This window comes from Medicago sativa, chromosome 5 (genome assembly GCF_051527215.1).
Source record: "Medicago sativa cultivar Bolivia chromosome 5, Bolivia_mono, whole genome shotgun sequence".
NCBI lineage: Eukaryota > Viridiplantae > Streptophyta > Magnoliopsida > Fabales > Fabaceae > Medicago > Medicago sativa.
In genome coordinates, this window is record NC_140753.1 from 36781009 (window position 1) to 36805085 (window position 24077).

A 24077-nucleotide genomic window follows, 5' to 3' on the forward strand; every position below is an offset into this window, starting at 1 on the left:
CTAGCAAACCTATCAAAGGTCACACACAACCTAAGACTTTAAAAAGTCATCCAGACATGTTCCGTAATATAAAGCAGTAGGCAAGAAACATGTACACTAAGAATTCTAAGAAAAATAAATTCTCAAAATTACATCAAGATGTTGCAGCTTCAGTGCCAACATATGCACAGGGTTTCACACACATGTTCGAACCTTTTAGAGAGTAGCTGCAGGGAACATGTACATCTTCTGAGAAAAATAAATTCTCAGAACCATCACAGAGATGTTGTAGCACAAGTGCTAACATCTACACCAGTCTTTATTAGACATGTTCCAACATTCCAGAGATTGTCAGCAAGGAACATGTACATAAAATAAATACTGAGAACAGATTCTCAGATTATCACTAAGACCATCAAGATGTTGCAACATGAGGGCCAACATCTACACATAACCTGACATAGTTGCAAAATAAATGCAACCACATGAATAGCAGTTATAACACAGGCATACACAAACAGGCATATATATATATGCAGAAGAGCACATATACAGAAAGGGAGTATATATAAAGATATACCGAAGAAAAATTGTTTAGAGCATCAGGAGTATAACATTGCTTGTATACCCCACATTACAAAGATGTGCAAAAGTAGAGATTTTGACAGCACACCTCACACCACAGATGATCAGGCCTCCTCATGCAGGCAAATTCCCAACTTGCCTCTTAGATTTTCAAATTGTTTAGCATCTAAAGCCTTGGTAAAGATATCTGCCAGTTGCTCTTTTGTGTCTACATGCTCAAGTGTCACAACCTTTTCTTCAACAAGATCTCTGATGAAATGATGTCGAATATCAATGTGTTTTGTTCTGCTATGTTGAATAGGATTTTTGGAAATGTTGATAGCACTTAGATTATCACAGTATAAGGTTAGAACATCTTGTTCCACATTATACTCCTTCAGCATCTGTTTCATCCAAACAAGTTGAGAACAACTACTCCCAACTGCTATGTATTCAGCTTCAGCCGTAGATAGAGACACACAGTTTTGTTTCTTACTTAACCAGGAAATCAGATTATTTCCTAGAAAGAAACATCCTCCAGAAGTACTTTTTCTGTCATCAGAACTTCCTACCCAGTTAGCATCACAGTAGCCTATCAGCTTAGAGTTTTCACAGGATGAGTATAAGATTCCATAGTCACTGGTGTTATTGATATATTTCAGTATCCTCTTCACTTGAGTGAGATGACTCATCTTTGGTTCAGCTTGATACCTTGCACACACACCTACAGCAAAAGTGATATCTGGCCTGCTTGCAGTAAGATATAATAAACTCCCAATCATGCTTCTGTACATGCTTTGATCAACAAAGATACCACTTTCATCCTTTGTCAGCTTCAAGTGAGTGGCAACTAGAGTTATTTTGTGACCACCATTATCCAAGCCAAATTTCTTCACAATATTCTTGGCATACTTACTCTGAGAAATGAAGATTGTATCCTCCATTTGTTTCACCTGAAGTCCAAGAAAATAAGTCAATTCACCAACTAAGCTCATTTCAAACTCAGTCTGCATCTGCTGAATGAAATGTTGAACCATATTGCTCGACATTCCACCAAAAATAATGTCATCAACATATATCTGGGCAATCATCAGTCTACCATTGTCATCTTTTACAAACAAGGTTTTGTCTGTACCACCTTTCTTGTACCCTTGACCAACAAAAAATTGAGTGAGTCTCTCATACCAAACCCTAGGTGCCTGCTTTAAACCATATAGAGCTTTCTTCAATCTATACACATGATTTGGAAAGCTGGGATCAATAAACTCTTTTGGTTGCTCAACATAGACTTCCTCATTCAAGTACCCGTTCAGAAAGGCACTCTTTACATCCATTTGAAATAGCTTAAACTTGAGGATACATGTTACACCTAACAATAATCTTATAGACTCCAATCTAGCAACAGGTGCAAAGGTCTCATCAAACTCCAGACCCTCTAGCTGAGTGTAACCTTGAGCTACTAGTCTTGCTTTGTTTCTGGTCACAGTCTCATGTTCATCAGACTTGTTCTTGAAGATCCACTTTGTCCCTATCACATTCACACCTTCAGGTCTTGGAACTAGATCCCTCACTTCAGTCCTTTTGAATTGATTAAGTTCTTCTTGCATTGCTTCAATCCAGAACTCTTCTGTCAGGGCTTCTTTGACATTCTTAGGCTCAATCTTGGACACAAAACAGGAGTTGGCAATGACTCCAACTGACCTTTTGGTTGTGACTCCTTCATCAGGATTCCCAATGATTATGTCTTGAAGATGATTCTTCTGTATTCTGTTAGAATGACCTTTAGTAGTGGAGATCTGATCTGGCTCAGTATCTTCATTTTCATCTTTCTCTGGTTTTGGTTCATTCACCTGGGTAGGTGCATTTGTTTCCTGAGTAGGTGTTTCAACATCAGCATCAACATCAGGAACCCTTTCTTTAGGCACATCATCTATCACTACATTAATAGATTCCATCACAGTTTCAGTTTTGAAATTGAAAACCCTGTAGGCTCTGCTATTAGTAGAGTAGCCCAGAAAAATTCCTTCATCACTTTTAGGATCCATTTTCCTTCTGTAATCTCTATCAGACAGGATATAGCACTTGCTACCAAACACATGGAAATATTTAACAGTAGGTTTTCTTCCCTTCCAAAGCTCATAGAGAGTTGTTGTGGTACCAGTTCTCAGTGTCACCCTGTTGTGAATGTGGCAAGTTGTGTTCATAGCTTCAGTCCAGAAACGATAAGGTAATAGCATGAAGCATGACTCTTGCAGATTCTTGAAGAGGCCTATTCTTCCTCTCAACCACACCATTTTGCTAAGGAGTTATAGGTGAAGAAAATTCATATTTGATTCCCTCTTCTGTACAATATTCATCAAATATAGAGTTTTCAAATTCAGTTCCATGATCACTCCTGATTCTAACAATGCCATAACCCTTTTCTCTTTGTAATTGTGTACACAATTCGTTAAACACATCAAAGGTGTCTAATTTTTCTCTAATAAAGTTTACCCAAGTGAATCTAGAGAAATCATCAACAACCACAAGAACATACCTTTTTCCACCAATGCTTTCAACTTGCATAGGTCCCATCAGATCCATGTGCAGAAGTTCAAGAACTTTAGAGGTTGCTTGATGTTCCAACCTTGGATGGGACATCCTTGTTTGTTTGCCAATCTGACATTCACCACACATGCTTCCTTCAACAATCTTCAAATCTAGTAGACCTCTAATAGCTTCAGATGACAAGGCCTTCCTCATCCCTTTCAGATGCAAATGTCCAAACCTTTGATGCCACAACTTGATCTCTTCCTCTTTGCTTAAAAGACATGTTGAGATGAATGACTCTTCCTGAGATACCCACAGATAGCAATTGTCTTTGGACCTTGTGCCTCTCATAAGAACTTCTCCTTTCTCATCTGAGATCTGACATTCTGGTTTGGTGAAGTGTACTCCCAGTCCTAGATCACACAGTTGACTAATGCTAATTAAATTTGCAGTTAATCCTCTAACTAGCAGCACATCATCAAGTCTTGGCAACCCATGTTTAACCAGGTTTCCAATTCCTACAATCTTTCCTTTAGCTCCATCACCAAAAGTAACATAGATGGTAACATAAGGTCTTACATCTTCCAGATAAGTTTCTACACCAGTCATATGTCTTGAACATCCACTATCAAAATACCATTCCTCTTTAGATGATGCTCTGAGGGATGTATGAGCAATTAACTCAGTCTTGGTGTTTCTGTGGTTCCATCCATTCTTGGATAGTTTCTGTTGAAAATGTAGGAACTCACCTTGCAGCTTGAAGCAGTAGGGTCTAATGTGTCCCTTCTCTTTATAGTGATCACATACCTACAACTTTGATTTCTTCTTAGTCTGATGTTCCTCTGGATGTTTGAACATTGACTCTGATGACTTTATTCCAGTCTGTTCTTTCATCTATTTCAGTTGAAGATTCAACCTCGACATTTTATCATTGAGTTCTGAGATATGAGCCAGATTATCAAACTTCTCATCCTCCAGATGTGCAATCTTCCTTGTTTATTCCTCAACTTTTCGGGTTAATTAACTATTTTGAGCCATAAGGTTATAATAGGATATAGCAAGCTCATCATAAGACATTACTTCCTCACAAGACTCAGTATCAGACATAATTCTACCAGCTAGGGCAGAGACATTATTAGCAGATTCAGCTTTTATCTCATCATCTGAGTCATCTCCATCTGACCAAGACACAACCAAAATTTTCTTCTGTTTCTTTAGAAAAGTAGCACATTCTGGTCTTATGTGACCAAACCCTTCACATTCATGACATTTAACTCCTTTGTAGTGAGTGTCCATTTCATCCGGTCTTGGTACCTTATCTTTACTAGGTTGATTATCAATGTTGAGTCGGATGTTCTGACCATTTGGCCTGGACCTTCTGTCAAACCTTTTGAAAACCTTATTGAACTGTCTCCCAAGAAGTGCCAGAGATTCTTCCATGTCTTCATCAATTTCTTGATTTGCTTGTGACTCACCAGATTCTACACAAGAAGCAAAAGCAATCCCATTGCCTTTCTTATCAGATTTGCTGTTGACAGTCATTTCAAAATTTTGCAAGGATCATATCAATTCATCAACCTTCAAGCTTGAAATATCCTGAGCCTCTTCAATAGCTGTAACTTTCATGTCAAACCTCTTAGGTAGAGATCTGAGAATTTTTTTGACTAGTTTTTCATCAGAAATTTTCTCTCCAAGAGACTCAAAAGAGTTTGCAATATCAAGAATATTCATATGATAATCTTGAATACTTTCATCCTCCGCCATTCTCAAATTCTCAAACTTTGTAGTAAGGAGTTGGAATTTAGCACTCTTTACCTTAGTAGTACCTTCATGTGCAGTTTTGAGAATCTCCCAAGCATCCTTAGCCACAGTACATTGCATGATCAATCTGAACATGTTCTTGTCTACACCATTGAGCAGAGCATTCAATGCCTTTGAGTTTACAAGAGCCAATTCATCTTCAGCAGCACTCCATTCTTCTTCTGGTTTAAACACATCGGTCCTGTTACCATCAGCATCAAGTGTTACAGGATGTTCCCAACCTTTCAGAACTGCGTTCCAGGTTTTGCTGTCAATGGATTTGAGAAAAGCACTCATGCGTGATTTCCAGTACTCATAGGTAGAGCCATCCAAAAGAGGGGGCTTGTTTACAAATCCACCTTCCTTGTCCATGATGCTAGAATAGAACTCCTTGGAACTCACCCTAAAACAGGCAGGGTGCCTGCTCTGATGCCAATTGAAATTCTAGCATACTTGTTTTAATATGTTCTGTCAGATGTTTTAACGTTTGCAATGTTTCATTTAGTGTTTCAACATCGCGTGATAAACAGAAATAAAAACAAAAAAATTAAATGACAAGAAAGTAAAGAACACAGTGAGTTTGTTGACCCAGTTCGGCACAACATGCCTACGTCTGGGGGCTACCAAGCTAGGAAGGAAATCCACTAGTGTAGTCCTTATTCAATATCTCTCAGCAAACTCCTCGTTTACACTATATGACCTAGGACCTACCCGTCTAGACTTCAACCTAGGAACTCCTAGATCTGAGATCCCATCTCACTATCCTAATGGTCAGTCACTGCCTCAGTGACCTTATCAGACCTCAACCAAAACAAAAGTAGAAGTTACCTTCCAACACAATCAACTAGAACCTTGTTTCACAACTTCGGTCTAGTGCACAAGAGTATCAAACTCACACACTCAGTCCTAAACAAGTATCACAGGCGATACAACAAAGGCACACAGTAAGAGATTCTAAACTTGCATCATAAACGATACAAGAGCAGAATACCTGAAAACTTAAACCCTAAAAATCTAACTTTTAGAATGACGGCTTGAATGAGCAATTAGGTCTTGAAGTCTTCCTTTTATACTGAAGCAGCTTGGGCTAAATAAATCATTGGGCTTCAGCACTTTGCAGATCGGTTCAGCTAGTCTGCAAAACAAGAATCAGAAACAATTCTCGAAAGTCCTAAAATGTCAGAACATTTATAGGAGCGTTCCAAATAAAAAAAAATATTTCCTAAAATAAAATATCTACTTTAGAAATATTCCACAGCTGATTCTTAGATGATATGCGCGTTGCTTGGTCAATAAGTAAAGGAAATATTGTTTTCTTAAACAATAAAGGGTGCACGTACATTTATGCATGAACCCAGGCACACTGAACCGTGCCAGGATGTTGGAACATTATATCCAACATATTACAGAGTTGCCAAACCACATGTTGGAACATTGGTTCCAACTTACAGAACAAGGATATTTGTTTTAGCAATAATGCAGCCAACACAAATACCCAGCAATATATATATATATATATATATATATATATATATATATATATATATATATATATATATATACTTTTTGTTGATGACAAAAGGGGGAGTATATATAGTATTAAAGGCCCTGAGCCCCACTAATTTTAATTCTTAACAAAATTGAATTAGGAGAACCTACTTCTTATCTTTTAGTCTATTGATTTCATGTGAGATTATTCTGAGTGCTATTAAGTTTTTAAACTGAATTTAATTAACTTGTATAGAACTTAGGGGGAGCTTACAAACCTCGCCTTAAAGGACTATTGGACTTAGGGGGAGCTTACAAACCTCAGACCCTAATAGTCAACTTGTTAATTAAGTTAACAACAATTGAACATTTTAATACTAGTGTTTGTCATCATCAAAAAGGGTGAGATTGTTGGAACAAAATGTGTTTAACATTAACCTTTGAGTTTTGATGATAACAAGGTATTAAAAATTGTCAATTGGATATGCTAATATTTGTTCAAGTGTGCAGGACCATAGAGAAAAAAAACAGAGTGTCTTTTAAAACAAGCATAGGTTCTAGAAGAACAAATGAGAGCAATGGAATGTACAAATAGGAAGCTTAAAGTGGCAAAGAAGCATCTTAAGACAAGAGGTTCTGAAGATCACCAGAAGCTGACGTCATCAGAAGCACTCTCATCAGAAGTTGTCTACCATAAGCTGACGTCATCATAGGTTCTGAAGATCATCAAAAGCTGGAAGACTGGAAGTTTCAGAATTTTATCAAATGTTGTTATTGTCATGCCTATGCACACAGAAGGATTGGAAGCCTGGAGCAACGACTAATTCAGGGGAATTTTGACGGCATTGGATGCTTATCCTTTAGAGAACGCTGGAAAAGGACAATAGTACAATTGTACAACCACGATCTCCACTACTCTGTTGTGTCTGCAATAGTACAAGAACAACAGCTGTTACTACGCTGGTATTCCTCTATACTTGGAATGGATTTGAAATTGTTCCATCATAGGACAATAACCAAATCAAGCAACAGATTATTGGTGATTTGATCAAGCTTCAAACGACTCTTTTTGATGTGCTGTGTAACACCCCGTTTTCCCAACATATAAATATTATAAAATAAATCAGAGTTCATCACAAACAGGATGTCACATTTCGTTCTTCAAAATATCATTAAATATAAATAGAGTTAAAATCCACTCTTTATTTAAAACAACCGCCGTCAATAATTTCAAATATGTCGCAGCGGAAAAATTATTAAATGTTTGAATAATACTTGGCACTAAAGGCCTCAACGTCATTAACATAATTAATTCCATCTAAAAATGGTCCAACAATAAATTTATAAAAAGAATACGTAACAATGGAAAATCAAATACAATTAATCCCCACCCCGTTACGTATCAGAGCGACTCCTAAGATGACACGAGGAATCAACTCACATCAGCGGTTACTCCTGGTTATCTGCACGTTACCCACGTAGAGGCAACATTCAAACAGAAGGGGTGAGATTTCACATTCAATAATAATAAGCTATAATTCATTAAAAGAATTTAACAACATAAATCAACAACAGTACATCAGCAACATTACTTCACATAACTTCAACAACAATTCATCAACAAAACTTCGCTCAACAATGCGTCAACAATGACTTGACAATGCAACAACAATGACTCAACAAGGCAACAACGTCGACTCAACAAATGCAGTATGCATGTGGTACCATCAGAGCATCAAGCTCTATTCACTAATGTCGTAATTCGACTTGACAGGCTACAACCCCCTTCGCTTAAAATTAACAGAGTTGCAGCTCCCTTCGTTAATGTCCTAATTCGACATGTGTTTACACTGATTTTTGGTAAACAACCGCTGGTTTAAACATAGTTACTTGCAAGATCAACCAGTAAATCTTAGGAGCATATTTGTGCTTTTGTTGTTTCTAGGAAATTGTAAATGTTCTTGAAAGATTTAAATAAACAGAAAAGATAAAAGCAATCGAACTCAACCCAGTTGAATCCAATCTAAGTTTGTTAAGTAAAATAACTTTGAATTGCTCAAAAGAAACAAGTTAAATGTAAAGACATTTTAAAAGGACAAATGTAAATTGCATTGATTGAATGTAAATTGGTACACAGATTCATACATTGTAACTTGTGACTCGTTTCTCGCTTCCATACGGATAATTTGAGTGTAAGTTTTGTATGATTGAATTGTGACCACTTTTTCATCAGAAAAACTACTATTTATACAAGTAGAAGTAACTACCTAAATTCGAATTCAAACTTATAACTATAGAAAACTAACAAATCTTATGTATTAAATTTGAATTTTGAACGCACTTCGAAGATGTCCTTATCCAAAATAACCGTCTCTCGATAAGTCTCGTTCGTCGAACCAGAACACGTGCTCCCAGCAAGCCCAACTTCGATAAAAAACCTCATAGTTAACTTTTCTATTTCTTCGATGATAAGGTCAATTCTCCTTGACTGCATTTAATGATAGCCTTTAAAATTATAGGCTAACAAATTTTCCCCCAGAAACGTCATTGTCGACTCATCTTATTGATAGGGAGAGAAAGATGTTTCTGACCCCGATGAATATACTTCAATTTATTCGACGTTTCGAACTCGAATGACATCATCCGTTCAGAGAACAATTCAAAAAATTAAGATTTTGGTGTCCCCACCATAGTTAGTGGGCCACGTTCCAGTCTTTGGGAACTACCACTTTGTAGAAAACTGTCAACACAAGATGTTGACACATGTCTAGATCAAAAGGCTATAAAACATAAAGGTTTTACCTTTACCTTCTCACTTTCCAAGCTTTCCCTTTTTACTGTTCAATCTTCTTCTTCAAAAAGAAACCAACAAAAACCCCTTTTTCAAAACTTCATTTTCCCAGAAAAATTACACCATTCCATTCGTCTTTTAATTTCACAAATATTTCTAATCATGACGAACGCAGAAAGTTCTTCCTCAAAGGCTGTTAATCGCAACGAGCCTATTAATTTTTCCAAGGAATTTTCCGTTGGTGCTCCTGTATTCACCGAAGAACCAGACATTAAAGAAGCTGAAGAGAAAATCTGGAAATCCCAGGTAATCATCTCTTGCCCTAAATCACCGCATGCATTATTAGGGCCACTTCCCCTAGACAAAGAAACCCCAAATGGTCTTAATGCTGTTTTTCCATGTCTAAAAGAACAACCACCTTTAATTTTTACTAAAGGTCCATACGACCTAAGTTTCTTGAAGTCTAAGTTCAGAATGGAGCCAAAAATTGTTGAGAATGACCCTTACATTGGCTGGCTAGATAAATTAGAAAAGAAAAAAGGTCAATTTTGGAAAGATATGAGAATCTTTGACCTTATTCAGCTATCTAGGCAAGGACCTAAGTACCATAATGAACTGATAATTGTTGCCTTACATTTCTGGAACCCCTCAACAAACAGCTTACACTTGAAATGTAGTATGCTTACGCCTACTCTGCTTGATGTCGCAGGCATAACTGGCCTCAAACCTACTGGCCAAACCTTCGATCCTGATGACCAACAGTTAGAATTCTCTTTCGATTTTACCAGGCCTGCTTATGGTAACTTTGCCATAGACCATCATGACACCTCGACTACCGAAGTCTCTGACACAGAACACATTGTCTTTTTAACTTGTTGGTTATCCAGGTTTATTTTCTGTTCAAGATCTATCCAGATCCCCAAGAGATTAACAACTCTAGCCATTCGATTACATGAAGGCAAAAACATTTGCCTAAGCAAACTTATTTTAGGATCTCTGTATGAAAATCTGAACCAAGCAGTGATCAACATTAAAGAATACTCATCTCAAGGAAGCCTAATTATTCTTGGTCCTATTTGGTTGTTTCAATTGTGGCTCTTGGCCACTTTTAGGACAAAATTGGCTGTTACACTTCCTAATCGTCTTAAGAAAGCATATGAGGATAGCCCTATCGAAGGCATAGGTCTGGCTATGCTCCAATATGGCAATAGGACTTCTCAAGACCTATTCTCTATTGCTTTTAATACCCTTCTAGAGTGTGATACTTTTACCCCTGATATGGCTCCATTTACTGTTAGACTTCGAGGATCAACTTGGTTTAAGAAAGAATTTCCAGCAACTTCTGTCGAGGATGAGGCAGAAACTAATGCCATTTGGGAAGCCTACTTGACTCCCACACTTTTGTCTAGTAGGCTCACCGCTGGTGGTCCTTATGGGTTATATGGCTACCAGCCAAATCATGTTGCCAGACAATTTGGGTTAGTTCAACCTAAGCCTACTTGTTTGTTCCAAAGCGTAGATGACCTGAAACAACCAATGATAGAACACCTTTGGAGGTCAGCTTTACGCAAAGCTGAGAAACGAACGCTTGTTTTCAAGCCCATTTCATTTGCTTTATCTACTTCATGCACTGAGGCATTCTTTTGATGGTGGCGAGACTATTATAAGCGCCAGACCAATCGAGTGAATCCCGATCAAATGCTTCCTCAACTAATTCTTGCTTTTACCACTGTGCAGAGCAGGACAAAGAATAACAAAGGTACGCATATTCGAGAAATTCAAGCTTTTCAGAAATATTTCCAAACCACTTGTGACCCTTTACATTTAAAACGGACAGTTAATTATGCTGCCCAAACTTTAAGGGATAAAATTTATGATAAACTTCCTTCGTGAAATTTCCAACTTACACTCCCAGTAAATATCTTTTTGCGTTACATTTTAAAATGAAATTCCCGCCGTTGCCAACTAGTAAATTGGCGCTAGCTTTTAGGCCACCATATCCAAAATGGCTACCTTGTATTTCTTCACTGGGAATGAAACAACAATTAATAAAGAAAGATGAGGATAAAGTGACTGCATCGAAATGTGATCTATACACTTTTAGAGGTCATCTTAGCTTAGACCTTCCTCACATTCGAATCACTTCTTCGATAGGAATAGGTATGACATTATCAATCAATTTTTAAGAAAGAACAAGTAATTTAGAAAGAATAAACTATTGCAACTTATCTTGTATCTTGCCTTGCAGCTATTTCCTTGGATTCCAAAGATAGAGATCAAAGTGATGATGAAGATGTCCCAAAGCCATCGAGGTCAAAATCAGGGAAAACATCAAAGAAGAAAAAATCATCGAAATCAGAGAAGAAACAGATTGCACCCTCCCCTGAACCATCTCCCAAGGAGACTGAAGATCTTGGTCCCGAAGATCATGTAAGTCCTATTCATCTTGATCTATCTTCAAGTACTACTTTATGTGATAATCCCTTATTGCTAATATCTTTTCAGCCTGACTCCACTTCTGGGGCTATCAAAGTTACTACGACTTCAGAAATGCCAAAAACCAAAGAAGGCCGAAAGAAAAGGAAGCATAAAGCCCAAGAGATTACTGTTGAGACTACACATACTGAGGGGTCTCCAGTCAAATCGAGCCCAAAAAGGAGAAAACAAGGTCACAAGAATTCAAATCCTAACAGCGCTCAATCTTGTGTATATGACAATGTCTCGAAGGTAATTTATCTATCTAATGCCATATTTAACATATTCTATTTCATGTTATTTTAACAACCCCTTACAACATTCATTTTGTCTTTCAGGGTATCGAACATGGCATTGTTAATACATCTCATCAGGGTCAGCTTTTCTCAACTGATAAGGAAATTCCAACTCCAATTGTTGAGGAAGAGGAAGGCGTTGAGACTAGCTCTCCTGATGTTGTTGTTACTTCTCCCAACCAACCATCGAAAACATATGATGAGAGTTTAGATTTCGACAAGTCAATTGAAGAAGAAAGGCCAGTTCTTGAGAAGAACGCTTCTGCCCAAAATGACCCTTCATCGAAGAAAGTCATATCAATGGCCAATTTAAACTTGGCGGATGCCACCATAAACCAAGAAGAATTCGATTGCCTTGAGCAAGAGAATCCTCTAGACGCCTTTGCTTTCTTGATGAAGAATGATGCACTCTTCTCGAAAAGTAGCGGTAAATCTTCGAATGTTTCCACTGATGCTCCGTCACAGACGTCAAAAGAAAATCTCTTAGCTGAATTTCGAGACAAAGTCTTAAAAGTCAATCTATTGGAAGCTATCGAGCAAGATGAGAGCATCATTGATGAAGTGAAAGGATTGCTTCACAAACTGTGCGAGCTTCCTTCTGGCTCTAAATTCCAGAACCTCTCTCAAGTGTTAGGGCCTCTTCTTGATAACATCAATAAAAGTTTTTAAGAAAAGAAGACTGATCAAGCCCAACTCGAAGAGCAAACGCAACGCTGCGATCAACTTTTGGCAGATATTACCGCATTTAATGTCAAATTTGAAGCCTTTCGGCAAGAGACTCCAGCCATTCAACAGAAGGTGGAAGATATTGATGCTACCATTGCAAAATACAAGGCAGAAATCCAAGCATTGGAAACCCAAAAGACCAACCTCTTAGACAAAGAAACACTTATGAAACAAGAGGCTCAGGCAGCCCTTCAGAAGGCCAGGGAATCACAACGATCTCGACAGCAAATTCAAACCCTCACTGAAAATTGCAATGCTCTCGATGGAAAGCTTTCAGAATTCAAGAGCCAACTCGACAAACTTTTGTCTGAATTTGTCATTTAGTACAAATATTTTTGTAATAATTTTCCTTTTGAAACACTTTGCTCCTTTTTATCTATCTTTATTTAGTATTCCATGACGGTATCCCTACCGTTTAAATGGCATTAACAATTTTTATTTCTTAGAAATTTCACTTGCCAAATTTATCATCTTTAAAATATTACTAGAGTACTATTTAGGAACAAGTTTCAAGAAAAAGTAATCATGAGAAACTAAAAAGTTTCTTTTGTTTAACCAAACAATTTAAACCAGCCTAGGAAAACGTAACAACTTTCTTGTCAATTATATTTCTAGAGGAAAATAAATAAAAGTAAATAAATAAACTTTACAACTTCCCTCTTTTTCCAAGGCAATCTGCAGTTATCAAAGCCACGTGTGTGCATCTGGAAAGGTTTAAAAACCGTAAAAAAGTAACCCCCTCAACTTCTACCTTCATTATAAATATTAAACTCTTCTTGAAGGTTCTATCATCTTCTTCCCATAATTTTCAAACTTTCTTTCAAGTTTTCTTTCCTTCAAAAATGGATTTTCTTAGTGATGATCTTCTCATCAATATTGCTAAGAGGGTTGATGAGCGTAGTATGTACGACCTTTTTTACTTTCAAAGAACCAACAAAAGGTATGCAGCGCTTTGTAGGGATCCTATTGTCACCAAATCTTTTGGTAACGACTGCATTCGTCTTCTTACTGACTTGGAACCTTCCCATGAAAAGCTTGATTTCATGGTGCGTTTATGGGACCATGGCAATCCTATGTTCTGCCTCCTTCGATGTTCTCAACAAATGTTGCATGAAACACCAAATCTTGGTACCATAGACCGTTTACTAAAGAATGTTGCACCCTTTAAAAGTGCTGAATATTTCCAACTCCTATTGAGGGCTCTTGGTCTGCCTCCTTTGGACTATAAGGGACTCCTCGAGGATTTTAGGGATCTTTTGATGACCAGGCAGATGGAGCGCTACCGACTGGACATTCTTGGGGGTAGTACTCCCTTCAGATTCCGCTATACTTGGTACAGGAGAGCCATGCCTGCATGCCTTTTGCTTCGACAATTCTGCAACAATTGGCTTAACTTCCTAAGAGACGGGAGAGCAGGACACTATCGTGGTTTTCTTCCTGCTGCTGATGAGGATTACAACTTTCACAACTTCTGCATTGATTGTCGCCTTAATAGCGAAGTTCGATGGTTTATCGAAGTCTTTGGCATGAATCACCAGTGGTAGATTCACTAGTCTATCGTCGTTTAAACATTAATCTATCTAGTTTGTTTTGTTTGCATTTTTTTTAATGGTTAGTTTATCCATTTTGGGACTTATAATGTAAATTGCACGTTAGTTGGCACTATCTTTTAATGCCATGTTTCGTATTTTGCTTCGAACTACTCTTGTGCAATTTTAATTTCTTGCAACATCGGTTTATATTTTTTCAAATATTTTCCGTTTATGTGCATAACTCTTTGATCATCATTTAATTCTTTAATTTCATACGCATTATTGGAAAAAACTTTTCGAATTTCCCATGGTCCTTCCCAACTAGGAGACCATTTCCCCATCACTCGACTTTTCTTGTCGATAGGCAGAATAACTTTCCATACCAAGTCTCCTTGAGCAAAACGTTTTGGCTTGACTTTCTTATTATAAGCTTTCGCTATTCTTTCTTTTTGCTTGGTAAGAAATTCTAGTGCCATCAATCTTTCTTCGTCTAGATCCAGTAATTCATCCAGAATCATGTTCCAATAATGATTCGTTGGAATCTCGAATTGCCTTTGGACTCTAGTTGATTGAAGCAAAATTTCGACTGGCAGAACGACGTCATGGCCAATGGTAAGCCTATAGGGTGTAGTATTTGTCGACTCTTTGGGAGAAGTTCGACATGCCCACAAAGCTTCATCAAGAAATTCATGCCAATTTTGGGGTTTACCCTTGGCTTTCCTTTTAACTATCGAAATAATATTTTTATTTGCTGCTTCAACCTGACTATTGGCTTGCGCATAATATGGTGTAGAAGTTAATAACTTAAAGCCTGTATTTTCTGCAAACTTTACCATCTTTCGACCAGTAAACACAGATCCTTGATCTGTAGTGATAGTTTCCGGAATGCCAAACCTGTATATGATGTGTTTTTTAATGAAACTTATCACTTCATCCTGTGTAACATCTTTTAGTGGGATTGCCTCTATCCACTTGGTAAAGTAATCTATCCCTACTAAAATATATTTGTGGCCTTTCGATGACTTGGGTTTTACTTCCCCAATTACATCCAATGCCCAACCTCTTGGCACCCTTGGCAACGTTTGGCAAATTCTATGCAATCTTTTAGCATGGTTGACCAATATAATCCTTGTCGAAATAAAAGCCACTTCATCTTATGGCCCGTTTGATGCGTACCACATGCTCCACTGTGAGTATTGGAAACGGCTAAATACGCCTCAGTTTCTCCAAGACATTTAAGTAAAAACTCCTTCTGGAGTCTTTTTGAACAAATCATTCCCCACAATCACATAACTCAAAGTTTTGTATTTTATTTTTCGACAAGTTGTACCATCAGGATTTTCCAAATAATTAACAATAAGCTTTCTCCAATCATCATGAGATAAATTGTTAACAACCAAAATTTCGACCAAGTTCGTACCTTGTACTTGTCTAAAAGATGCTTCCATGCCCCCAAATTTTGGTGTTGACAATTTTCCAGGGAGAGATTCGGTCGAACTGCGCTTATTTCTGATCTCGATTGGTTCCTGCTCTTGATCTTTCGAAACTTTATACCCAGAAGCTGCTTGAGCAAGGTCATTTGCTTCTTAGTTTTCCATTCGGGGAACATGTTTTATTTCAACATGGACAAAACGTTTGAGCAACACATTTGCTATTGTGAAGTATAGGATTAAACCTTCCTTGACGCATTTGTATTCTTTGGTTAATTGTTTCAACACTAATTCTGAATCTCCTTTGATTTCTATGTTTTTTGCCCCCAGTTCGAGTAAGATCTCTAAACCGGTAATTAAGGCCTCATATTCAGCCTCATTGTTGGAACAAAATTGATTAATACGAAATTTATACTTAGTTATAGTGTTGTCTGGCAAAACAATCACCATCCCAATCCTGATGCCATTTTTATTACTAGACCCATCGAAATACAACTTCCAACACTGGTTCTCGATGCCCCCAGGCATTGGTTCTTCCACCGAATGATCAGCAATAAAATCAGCTACAATTTGGCCTTTAACGGATTTCAAAGATTGATAAGTCAATGAATATTCCGTAAGTGCTAAAGCCCATTTTCCCACTCTGCTATGCAAAATAGGTTTTGACAACATATGTTTGATTATATCGAAATGAGAATAAACACAAACATCAAAAGGCTTTACATAATGCTTAAGTTTTGTACATGAGAAATACAAACAAAGACATAATTTTTCACTAGGGTTATATCTTGTTTCAGCATCATTCAATACCCTACTAAGATAATAAATGGCTCTTTCTACGCCATCTTCATCCTCTTGTGATAACATACTTCCCATATTACTTTCAGATGTTGCTATATACAATTTCATCTTCCTATCTTTTAAAAGAGGTGACAAAATAGGAGGGTTCATCAAATAAGATTTAATCTCATCGAAAGCCTTCTGGTGCTCTGATTCCCATTTAAACACATCTTCTTTCTTCAGGCGAAGCAGTGGCGCAAATGCTTGTGTCCTGCCACTTAGGTTTGATATGAACCTTCTGAGAAAGTTGATTTTTCCCAACAAAGACTGCAACTCTTTCTTGGTCGAAGGTGCTTTAGTCTCCATTATTGCCTTGGTTTTGTTTTGATTGATTTCAATCCCCTTTTTGTGGACAACAAAACCTAAAAAATCACCTGCACAAACACCAAATGCGCATTTTAATGGATTCATTTTTAATCCATATTGCCGCATTCTTTCGAATGACTGGCGTTAGTGATCTAAGTGCCTATCTTCTGATGAAGATTTTACCACAATGTCATCGATGTAGACTTGCATAAAGTCTTCTATGAAGTCATGAAACATCGAATTCATTGCTCTCTGGTATGTAGCACCAGCATTTTTTAAGCCAAATGGCATCACTAGCCATTCATAACAGCCTAATGCCCCCGAGCATCGAAACGCTGTTTTAGAAATATCCTCTTCAGCAATAAAAATTTGATTGTAGCTTGAATAACCATCAAGCATACTTAGATATTCGAATCCTGCTGCTGAATCTACTAGCATTTCTGCTACAGGCATAGGATATTCATCTTTGGGAGTAGCGAGATTTAAATCTCTAAAGTCAATGCAGACTCTTATCGTCCCATTTTTATTTTTAACAAGCACTACATTTGCTAGCCAATCTACATACCTGGCCGGTCTGATGAAACCGCATTTCAAGAGTCTTTCGATCTCTTCTTTAATCTTTGGTAAGATTTGTGGCGCAAACCTCCTGGGAATCTGTTTCACTGGTTTTTTATCTAATCGAATTGGCAATTTTCTACCACTTTTCGATTTAAACCAGGCATTTCATTGTAATCCCAAGCAAAACAATCTTTGTATTCTTTTAGAAGTTTGACGACTCGATCTTTGAATTCTTTGGGAATTTTGGCGCTCACATAAGTGGGTCTTTTGACGGAGCCGTCTCCCAAATCTACTTCTTCGAGAGGATCTTGCGCCTTCATTTTAATGGTAGAACCCATAGGATCTTCTTCGAAACCCAAAGGTTCGTTGTCATATATACAATCCAGTTTTTGGTCATCAAGAAAGTCATCAGTAACATCTTCCACTGGAGTTTCGATCACATCTGTTTGTGAATTTTCGGCCTCTTTAGCCGATTTGAATTGAGTTTCGACTACGTTGTCCCAAAAATTGGTGAGACTGCATACTCCATCAATGAGGTCGTCAGTAACCTTCCTGTATGCTGAATTTCTTGTTCTAAGTACATCTTCCTCCTCTAGGGGAGTCTCTTCATGATTCACCATTACGTAATCATGATCAATAAGTTTTCTTTCCCATACGAGACAATATGGATGCAGTCTCATGGTGTACATTTCATCTTCTGAAACTACATACTTAGGACCCAAAGAAAGGACCAGAGAAATTTTGACAAGTTGTTTACCGAAGTTCTTTTTAGTGACGGTGTTTACTTCAGCCATAAAGTAACTTTGATCAGCCTCCACATTCTCTACCAGGCCATCTTCTCGCCAAATATCAATCCTTTGATGCACGGTAGAAGGTACTGCCCCGACACCATGTATCCATTCCTTGACTAACAACACATTGAAGTTAGCCTTAGATGGGACTACCATAAACGTAGTTGTTCTTTTCACACTTGCAACTATCAAATCAACTTCGACAGCACCAAGCAAATTGCCAGTTGTTCCTTCATAATTAGTAAAACTATGTTATGTGGTTTCAAATCAGAATCAACAAGTCCAATTTTTCCTAAAAAGGATTGGGGTATCAAATTCACTGTAGCGCCTCCATCCACCAATACTTTATTTACTCCCACACCATTTATCTTGGCTTGGATAAATAAAGGTTTAAGGTGATGCATCATCGAGATATCAGGCCTCTCGAACACCGCATGTTGATCTTCGACACAACCATTGTTCATAACATAATAGCACAATGGCTTATGTATAGCCATTTCTTCAGTGAAATCACTTTCCACTTCATTTACCTCAGAAGGTACATCATATTCAACTGGCAGCACTGACACAACATTACACACTATATCGAGACTTGGGTCAGATTCAGAGAAATTTGAAGTCATTTCCTCATCCTCTTTTGGAAGATCTTCTTTCAAAGTTGACAAAGGGGGAAATATTCTCTCGGTGGCTGGTCTTTTGACCATTTCGAAAAAAAATTCCTGTTTTTCCTCCCTTTTTTCAACATTAGTGTTGTAGGCATACTTATTGAATTTGATGTCTCATGCTGATGAGACGTTGTGGCTACTCTTTTCACCCATTTCGTTGGTGGAGCGGAGTAACCAGATTTCTTACCCCCAGAAAAGACCCAAGTGTCTGTAGGAGTCTTCGAAGGAGGATTGAAAGTCCGCCCGTGACTTTTTCCTGGATTCTTCTCTGAAGTTTTCATCTTATAAGGAACTCCTCGTTTGTTGAAACCGAATTTTGGAAGGTTATCAACCCAACCTCCTTTTCGTTTAGTGTGAGGTTGAAATCCCTCGACAGATTTTGCAGCTTCTTTATCGAAAACTGCGTTGCACCATGGGCAAAGCATAGCGTGTGCATTGGAAATTTTGCACCTGTTAAGGAAATCAATTAAATCTTCCTCAGCCTTAGGATATGCCACTTTCATTTTTTCAGCAAACTGGTCTTCAGTAACCATTGCATTTTTAGATTGATGATCTTCAGCAAACATCTCCTTTCCAGTTTTTGAACTTTCATTCGAAACTGGGTCCAAAGGAGGGGATTCAGTGCCAAACTCTTCTGAGATATCTACCATGTTTATGGCGACCACATCAACGTACATTGAGTCTGCTTTCTTCATAGGATCTGCATCTATTTGCATTGGTTGTTTGGTTTTATCTCCAAATTTTATCTTTCCCTCATCGAGAGCTTTTTGCACCAAATCCCTGAAACGAGTACAACGAGATAAGTTATGGCCTAAAAAACCATGAAATTTACCAAAAAAACCCCGCTTCTTCCTTTGTTCCAAAGGGGGAAGTTTCATATTTTTTGGCACTAAAATTATGTCATCTGCAACTAAGAGATCGAAAATCTCTTCACATTTAGAAACATCAAAAGTATATGTTTTAGGCGGGTATTTGTCATTTTTAGGCTCTTCTGGATTCTTTCCATTCGATGGCCTTAACAATTTACATGTATAAGGTGGTCCATCTTTTAGTTATGCCAGGTTAATCTCATTTTCTTCGACAGTATCGGATCCCCAATCAAATTCGGGATCACTATCTCCTGCATCTACATAGGCAACTTTTTCTCTTTTAGGGAATTTGTTCGTCCGGGCCTTTTCAGCCTTAAGCCTTTCGACCTGTCGGACTCTATCCGCTAATTGCGCCATGTCTCTAAGAAATTGGGTATCCAACTTCTTTCGAACAGAATAATCGAGACCACCAGCAACCATTTCGACCAATTCATGTTCGGGTACTGAAGTAAAACATCTGGCCTTGAGAAGACGGAATCTATTCAAATAATCATCGATTGATTCATGCGTTCTCCGACGAACGCTGGCCAATTCCTTCAAACTGATTTTAGATTGGCCCATGTAAAATTGTTCATGAAAGGCCTTTTCTAACTGATTCCAACTATAAATGGAATGAGGAGGCAACGTAGTGAACCAAGTAAAAGCATTTTTCGTCAAAGAACTTGGAAAATACTTTAATTTCAAGTTCTCATTGTTTGCCATTTCACCCGCCTCCATCAGATATCGAGCAATATGTTCGACTGTTGACTCATTGGTTTCCCCAGCAAACTTAGTAAATTTGGGGACCTTCCAATTCCTTGGTAAGTCAGTCTCTAAAACATATTCAGATAAAGCTGACACGAAATTTGGCCTATGTAAACCCATATTAAAACCATTTTGGGCTAACAAAGTTTCGACCACATTCGCTATGTTATTATGACCCTCATAATTGTTTCGACGGGCTTGCATGACCACTTGGTCTGCGTCTTGGTGCCTATTGACCACTATTGGTACTCTTTCTGGTTCCTCCTGAACCGGTTGTTGTAACCTTAGTGGTTGGGTTTGAGTTTCAGGCACTTGATTTTTCTGACTAACTGCAGGATTTTCTACCGATCCAACGTTCGGATTTCGATTTACAGGCCTATGTGCAGCAGGAGCGCCAAAGAAATCGGCTATCCGCTCCATCTGGGCAGACAATGCCTGGTAACTATTATTCGTGTCTCGAATCAAAGGATTGATCACTGCACCCATCTGTTGTGTCACCATATTAGCTATTTCATGATTGGCTTCATCCATCTGTTGCCTTAAGGCCATCATGGATGCATTGGTTAAGGATTGCTGGGGTGTCGTGAACAGAACGCTTACCCCAGGAGCGAACGGTTGGGGAATTGGTACGTTCAAACTCTCGGAATACAAGGATGGATTCGTATGTAGGCCTTGCATCAAGGAAGTTGGCATGCCGTACTGCATAGGTCGACGACTTGTGCCAGGATTAAAGAACCCTTGGTTCAACGTACTGGGGATGGCCTGCGACGTCTGGGCGGCCAATGTAAATGCTGGAACCCCCTTAGTAGTTCTTGCGGCCGATGTGACCGCTGGATTGGCCTGACTCGTTTGCGCGGCCATCGTCGATTCGACTGGCTCTAATATTGGTGCCATGGTACTTGTTGGGATTACTTGCGTACCACTAGGTGATGCAGGCAGATTGGTTGTCGTTGTTCAAGATGAACTAGCGGCGTTCGATGCCGCTGCGTCTGGATTGGGAGGAGGACGTACCATTTCAGGAAGTTGTTTTCTACTCCTTAAGAGCATACACAACACAAACCAACAATATAAATCAGACAAATTTCGCTATTAAACTATTTACAAAGGCACAAAAAGGTCCCACTGGGCGTGCCAATTTGTTTACACTGATTTTTGGTAAACAACCGCTGGTTTAAACGTAGTTACTTGCAAGATCAACCAGTAAATCTTAGGAGCATATTTGTGCTTTTGTTGTTTCTAGGAAATTGTAAATGTTCTTGAAAGATTTAAATAAACAGAAAAGATAAAAGCAATCGAACTCAACCCAGTTGAATCCAATCGAAGTTTGTTAAGTAAAATAACTTTGAATTGCTCAAAAGAAACAAGTAAAATGTAAAGACATTTTAAAAGGACAAATGTAAATTGCATTGATTGAATGTAAATTGGTACACAGATTCATACATTGCAACTTGTGACTCGTTTCTCGCTTCCATACGGATAATTTGAGTGTAAGTTTTGTATGATTGAATTGTGACCACTTTTTCATCAGAAAAACTACTATATATAGAAGTAGAAGTAACTACCTAAATTCGAATTCAAACTTATAACTATAGAAAACTAACAAATCTTATCTATTAAATTTGAATTTTGAACGCACTTCGGAGATGTCCTTATCCAAAATAACCGTCTCTCGATAAGTCTCGTTCGTCGAACCGGAACACGTGCTCCCAGCAAGCCCAACTTCGATAAAAAACCTCAGAGTTAACTTTTCTATTTCTTCGACGATAAGGGCAATTCTCCTTGACTGCATTTAATGATAGCCTTTAAAATTATAGGCTAACAACATGTCAGGCTACAACCCCCTTCGCTCAAAATGATTATGTATTGACACAACCAATGCAACAACAACGACGACAACTTCGCATTATGACTTCATAATTCATCAAACATGAACAACATCATATAACATAATATTCAACACCTAACAATCATTCACATATCTTCATTTAATCATATCAAACTATCCACAAAAGATTTGCCAAGTATTTGGTTTTAAAGATCATTTTCGACAAAGTTCGTCTCTCATTTTACAACTTTAAAATAATTGAAACAAATAAACCAAGATCAAGCAACTAGGATCCAATGCCTCAACTATGGATACACCTAGACCACATATGAGTGCAGTAGAGTATACATGTGCGTTTCACCGGCTAAATACAATAGAATTATAAAATTCACCAAGTTCGACTCATAGTATCATTTTACAAAACCAATTTACTTTCAAAACATAACCAAGTTATATTCATCACATCATAGGTTAAATACTCTTAAACACCTTAATTGAACTCCTTGGAGTTTGGGAACAAACAATAGGGTTTCGGGTTGATTTGGAAATAGTTTTGTTAAGTTTCCTTAAAATTTCTCCAAGACCTACTTGGAGTGTTTCCATCATAACTCAAAATATAAAAATCATTTTTAATTCCAACCAAAGTCACTGGAAAGCTAACAAAATTATCTAAAACTTTCATGTTTACACCAAAAGCCAATTCAAAACAGAAATGTGTGAAAAAGACGCAAGAACGTGGAACAGGGCATGCTGTCAGACAGGTAGCTCTCGGGAAAACTCCATTTTTCACCCCAAAATCCCAATTTTGAATCCCCTAAGCCCAAATTTGGTCCCAAAGTTTGTTTAAACGTTTCTAACCATGAAAAGACACTCAAATCCATATAAAACTTGAACCAAAACATCCTTTCAACAAAAATCACCATTTGACCCATTTTTCATGAAAATCTTCAAGAACAACACAAATTCATAGCAAGCTCTATGATTATAATTACCCATGGCATCAATCATCAACAACAACATCTCATAACAACAATAGCAGCAATTAATCATGAATTCATTGAATTATCTACTTTTTCAACAATCAATTCCAAATCAAAACCTAATTTCTCTGATCATCAAAATCAGACAACAACAACCATGTTAAGCCCTATTTCAGAATAATAAACCCATTATTAGAGAAGCTAGTCCCACCCTTACCTTAGATTGGTTGAATTCGGACTCTACAAGCTTGCTCCTCTTCTCTTCTCTGACTCCTCACTTTCTCCCTTTTTCTCCCAAAAGCAGTTTCTACGTATTCTGACTTTCTAATTTTCTATTCTTAACTTAGTTTTTCTCCCTTATTCCCATTATGCCCCTCAACCACTATATTCTATTTTAATTAATAATTCCTCCACTAAATAAAGCTCATAATAACTACTAATAAATACCAACATATAACATATCACAAATATTTAAATAAATTATATTAAAAGACACTAAAACTCAATAAAATAAATAAATAATAAATTAGGGGGTTACAACTCTCCCCCACTTAGAATATTTTCGTCCTCAAAAATGTATCACATTCAAATAACTCTGGATACGACTCCAGCATCTTACTCTCCAACTCCCACGTCAAACTTTCACCAGCCGCTCCTTCCCAAACGACTTTCACAAGAGGTATCTCCTTGCCTCTCAGCTTCTTCACCTCACAACCTTCAATCCTCACGGGTAAGGTCTCAATCGTAAGATTGTCTCTCACTTGCACATCATCTCTTGGAATCACATGAGATGGATCCGCAACATAATTCTGAAAGATGTGGTGGTAAACCCACTCTATACGCAACCGACCCAACTTTTTCTGAAATCTGATACGGGCCAATAAACCTC

At 37.8% G+C, this 24077-nt stretch overlaps 2 protein-coding genes, 1 long non-coding RNA gene and 1 pseudogene across 3 annotated transcripts; 1 reads left to right on the forward strand and 3 right to left on the reverse strand.

The window, feature by feature from the left end:
- Positions 1-668: 668 nt before the first annotated feature.
- On the reverse strand, positions 669-1325 carry LOC146922068 (secreted RxLR effector protein 161 pseudogene; annotated as a pseudogene).
- A 3307-nt stretch (positions 1326-4632) lies between these two features.
- Positions 4633-5244, reverse strand: LOC146922069 (uncharacterized). Its single transcript, XM_085711447.1, has one exon. It carries the CDS (start codon positions 5242-5244, stop codon positions 4633-4635), a length of 612 nt encoding a protein of 203 aa, XP_085567573.1.
- Positions 5245-7672: 2428 nt separating this feature from the next.
- On the reverse strand, positions 7673-23498 carry LOC146922070 (uncharacterized). Its single transcript, XR_015010825.1, has 2 exons — positions 23406-23498; positions 7673-7823 (listed from the first exon to the last, which is right to left on the reverse strand). It is a non-coding gene; the product is annotated as an uncharacterized LOC146922070 (long non-coding RNA).
- LOC146922071 (uncharacterized) lies at positions 9314-11574 on the forward strand. The gene is made up of 3 exons (XM_085710511.1): positions 9314-10707; positions 10801-11022; positions 11067-11574. The coding sequence occupies exons 1-3, from the start codon at positions 9314-9316 to the stop codon at positions 11335-11337; spliced, it is 1887 nt and encodes a 628-aa protein (XP_085566637.1). The 3' UTR covers positions 11338-11574.
- Positions 23499-24077: the final 579 nt, after the last annotated feature.

Bases quoted from the DNA above. Each gene is read 5' to 3' on its own strand.
- LOC146922071 (XM_085710511.1), top strand. From the start codon at position 9,314: ATGACGAACGCAGAAAGTTCTTCCTCAAAGGCTGTTAATCGCAACGAG. The intron at 10,708-10,800 runs GTCAGCTTTACG...ATTCTTTTGATG, and splicing joins ATGATAGAACACCTTTGGAG to GTGGCGAGACTATTATAAGC. The intron at 11,023-11,066 runs TTATGATAAACT...TTACACTCCCAG, and splicing joins CAAACTTTAAGGGATAAAAT to TAAATATCTTTTTGCGTTAC.
- LOC146922069 (XM_085711447.1), bottom strand. From the start codon at position 5,244: ATGGACAAGGAAGGTGGATTTGTAAACAAGCCCCCTCTTTTGGATGGC.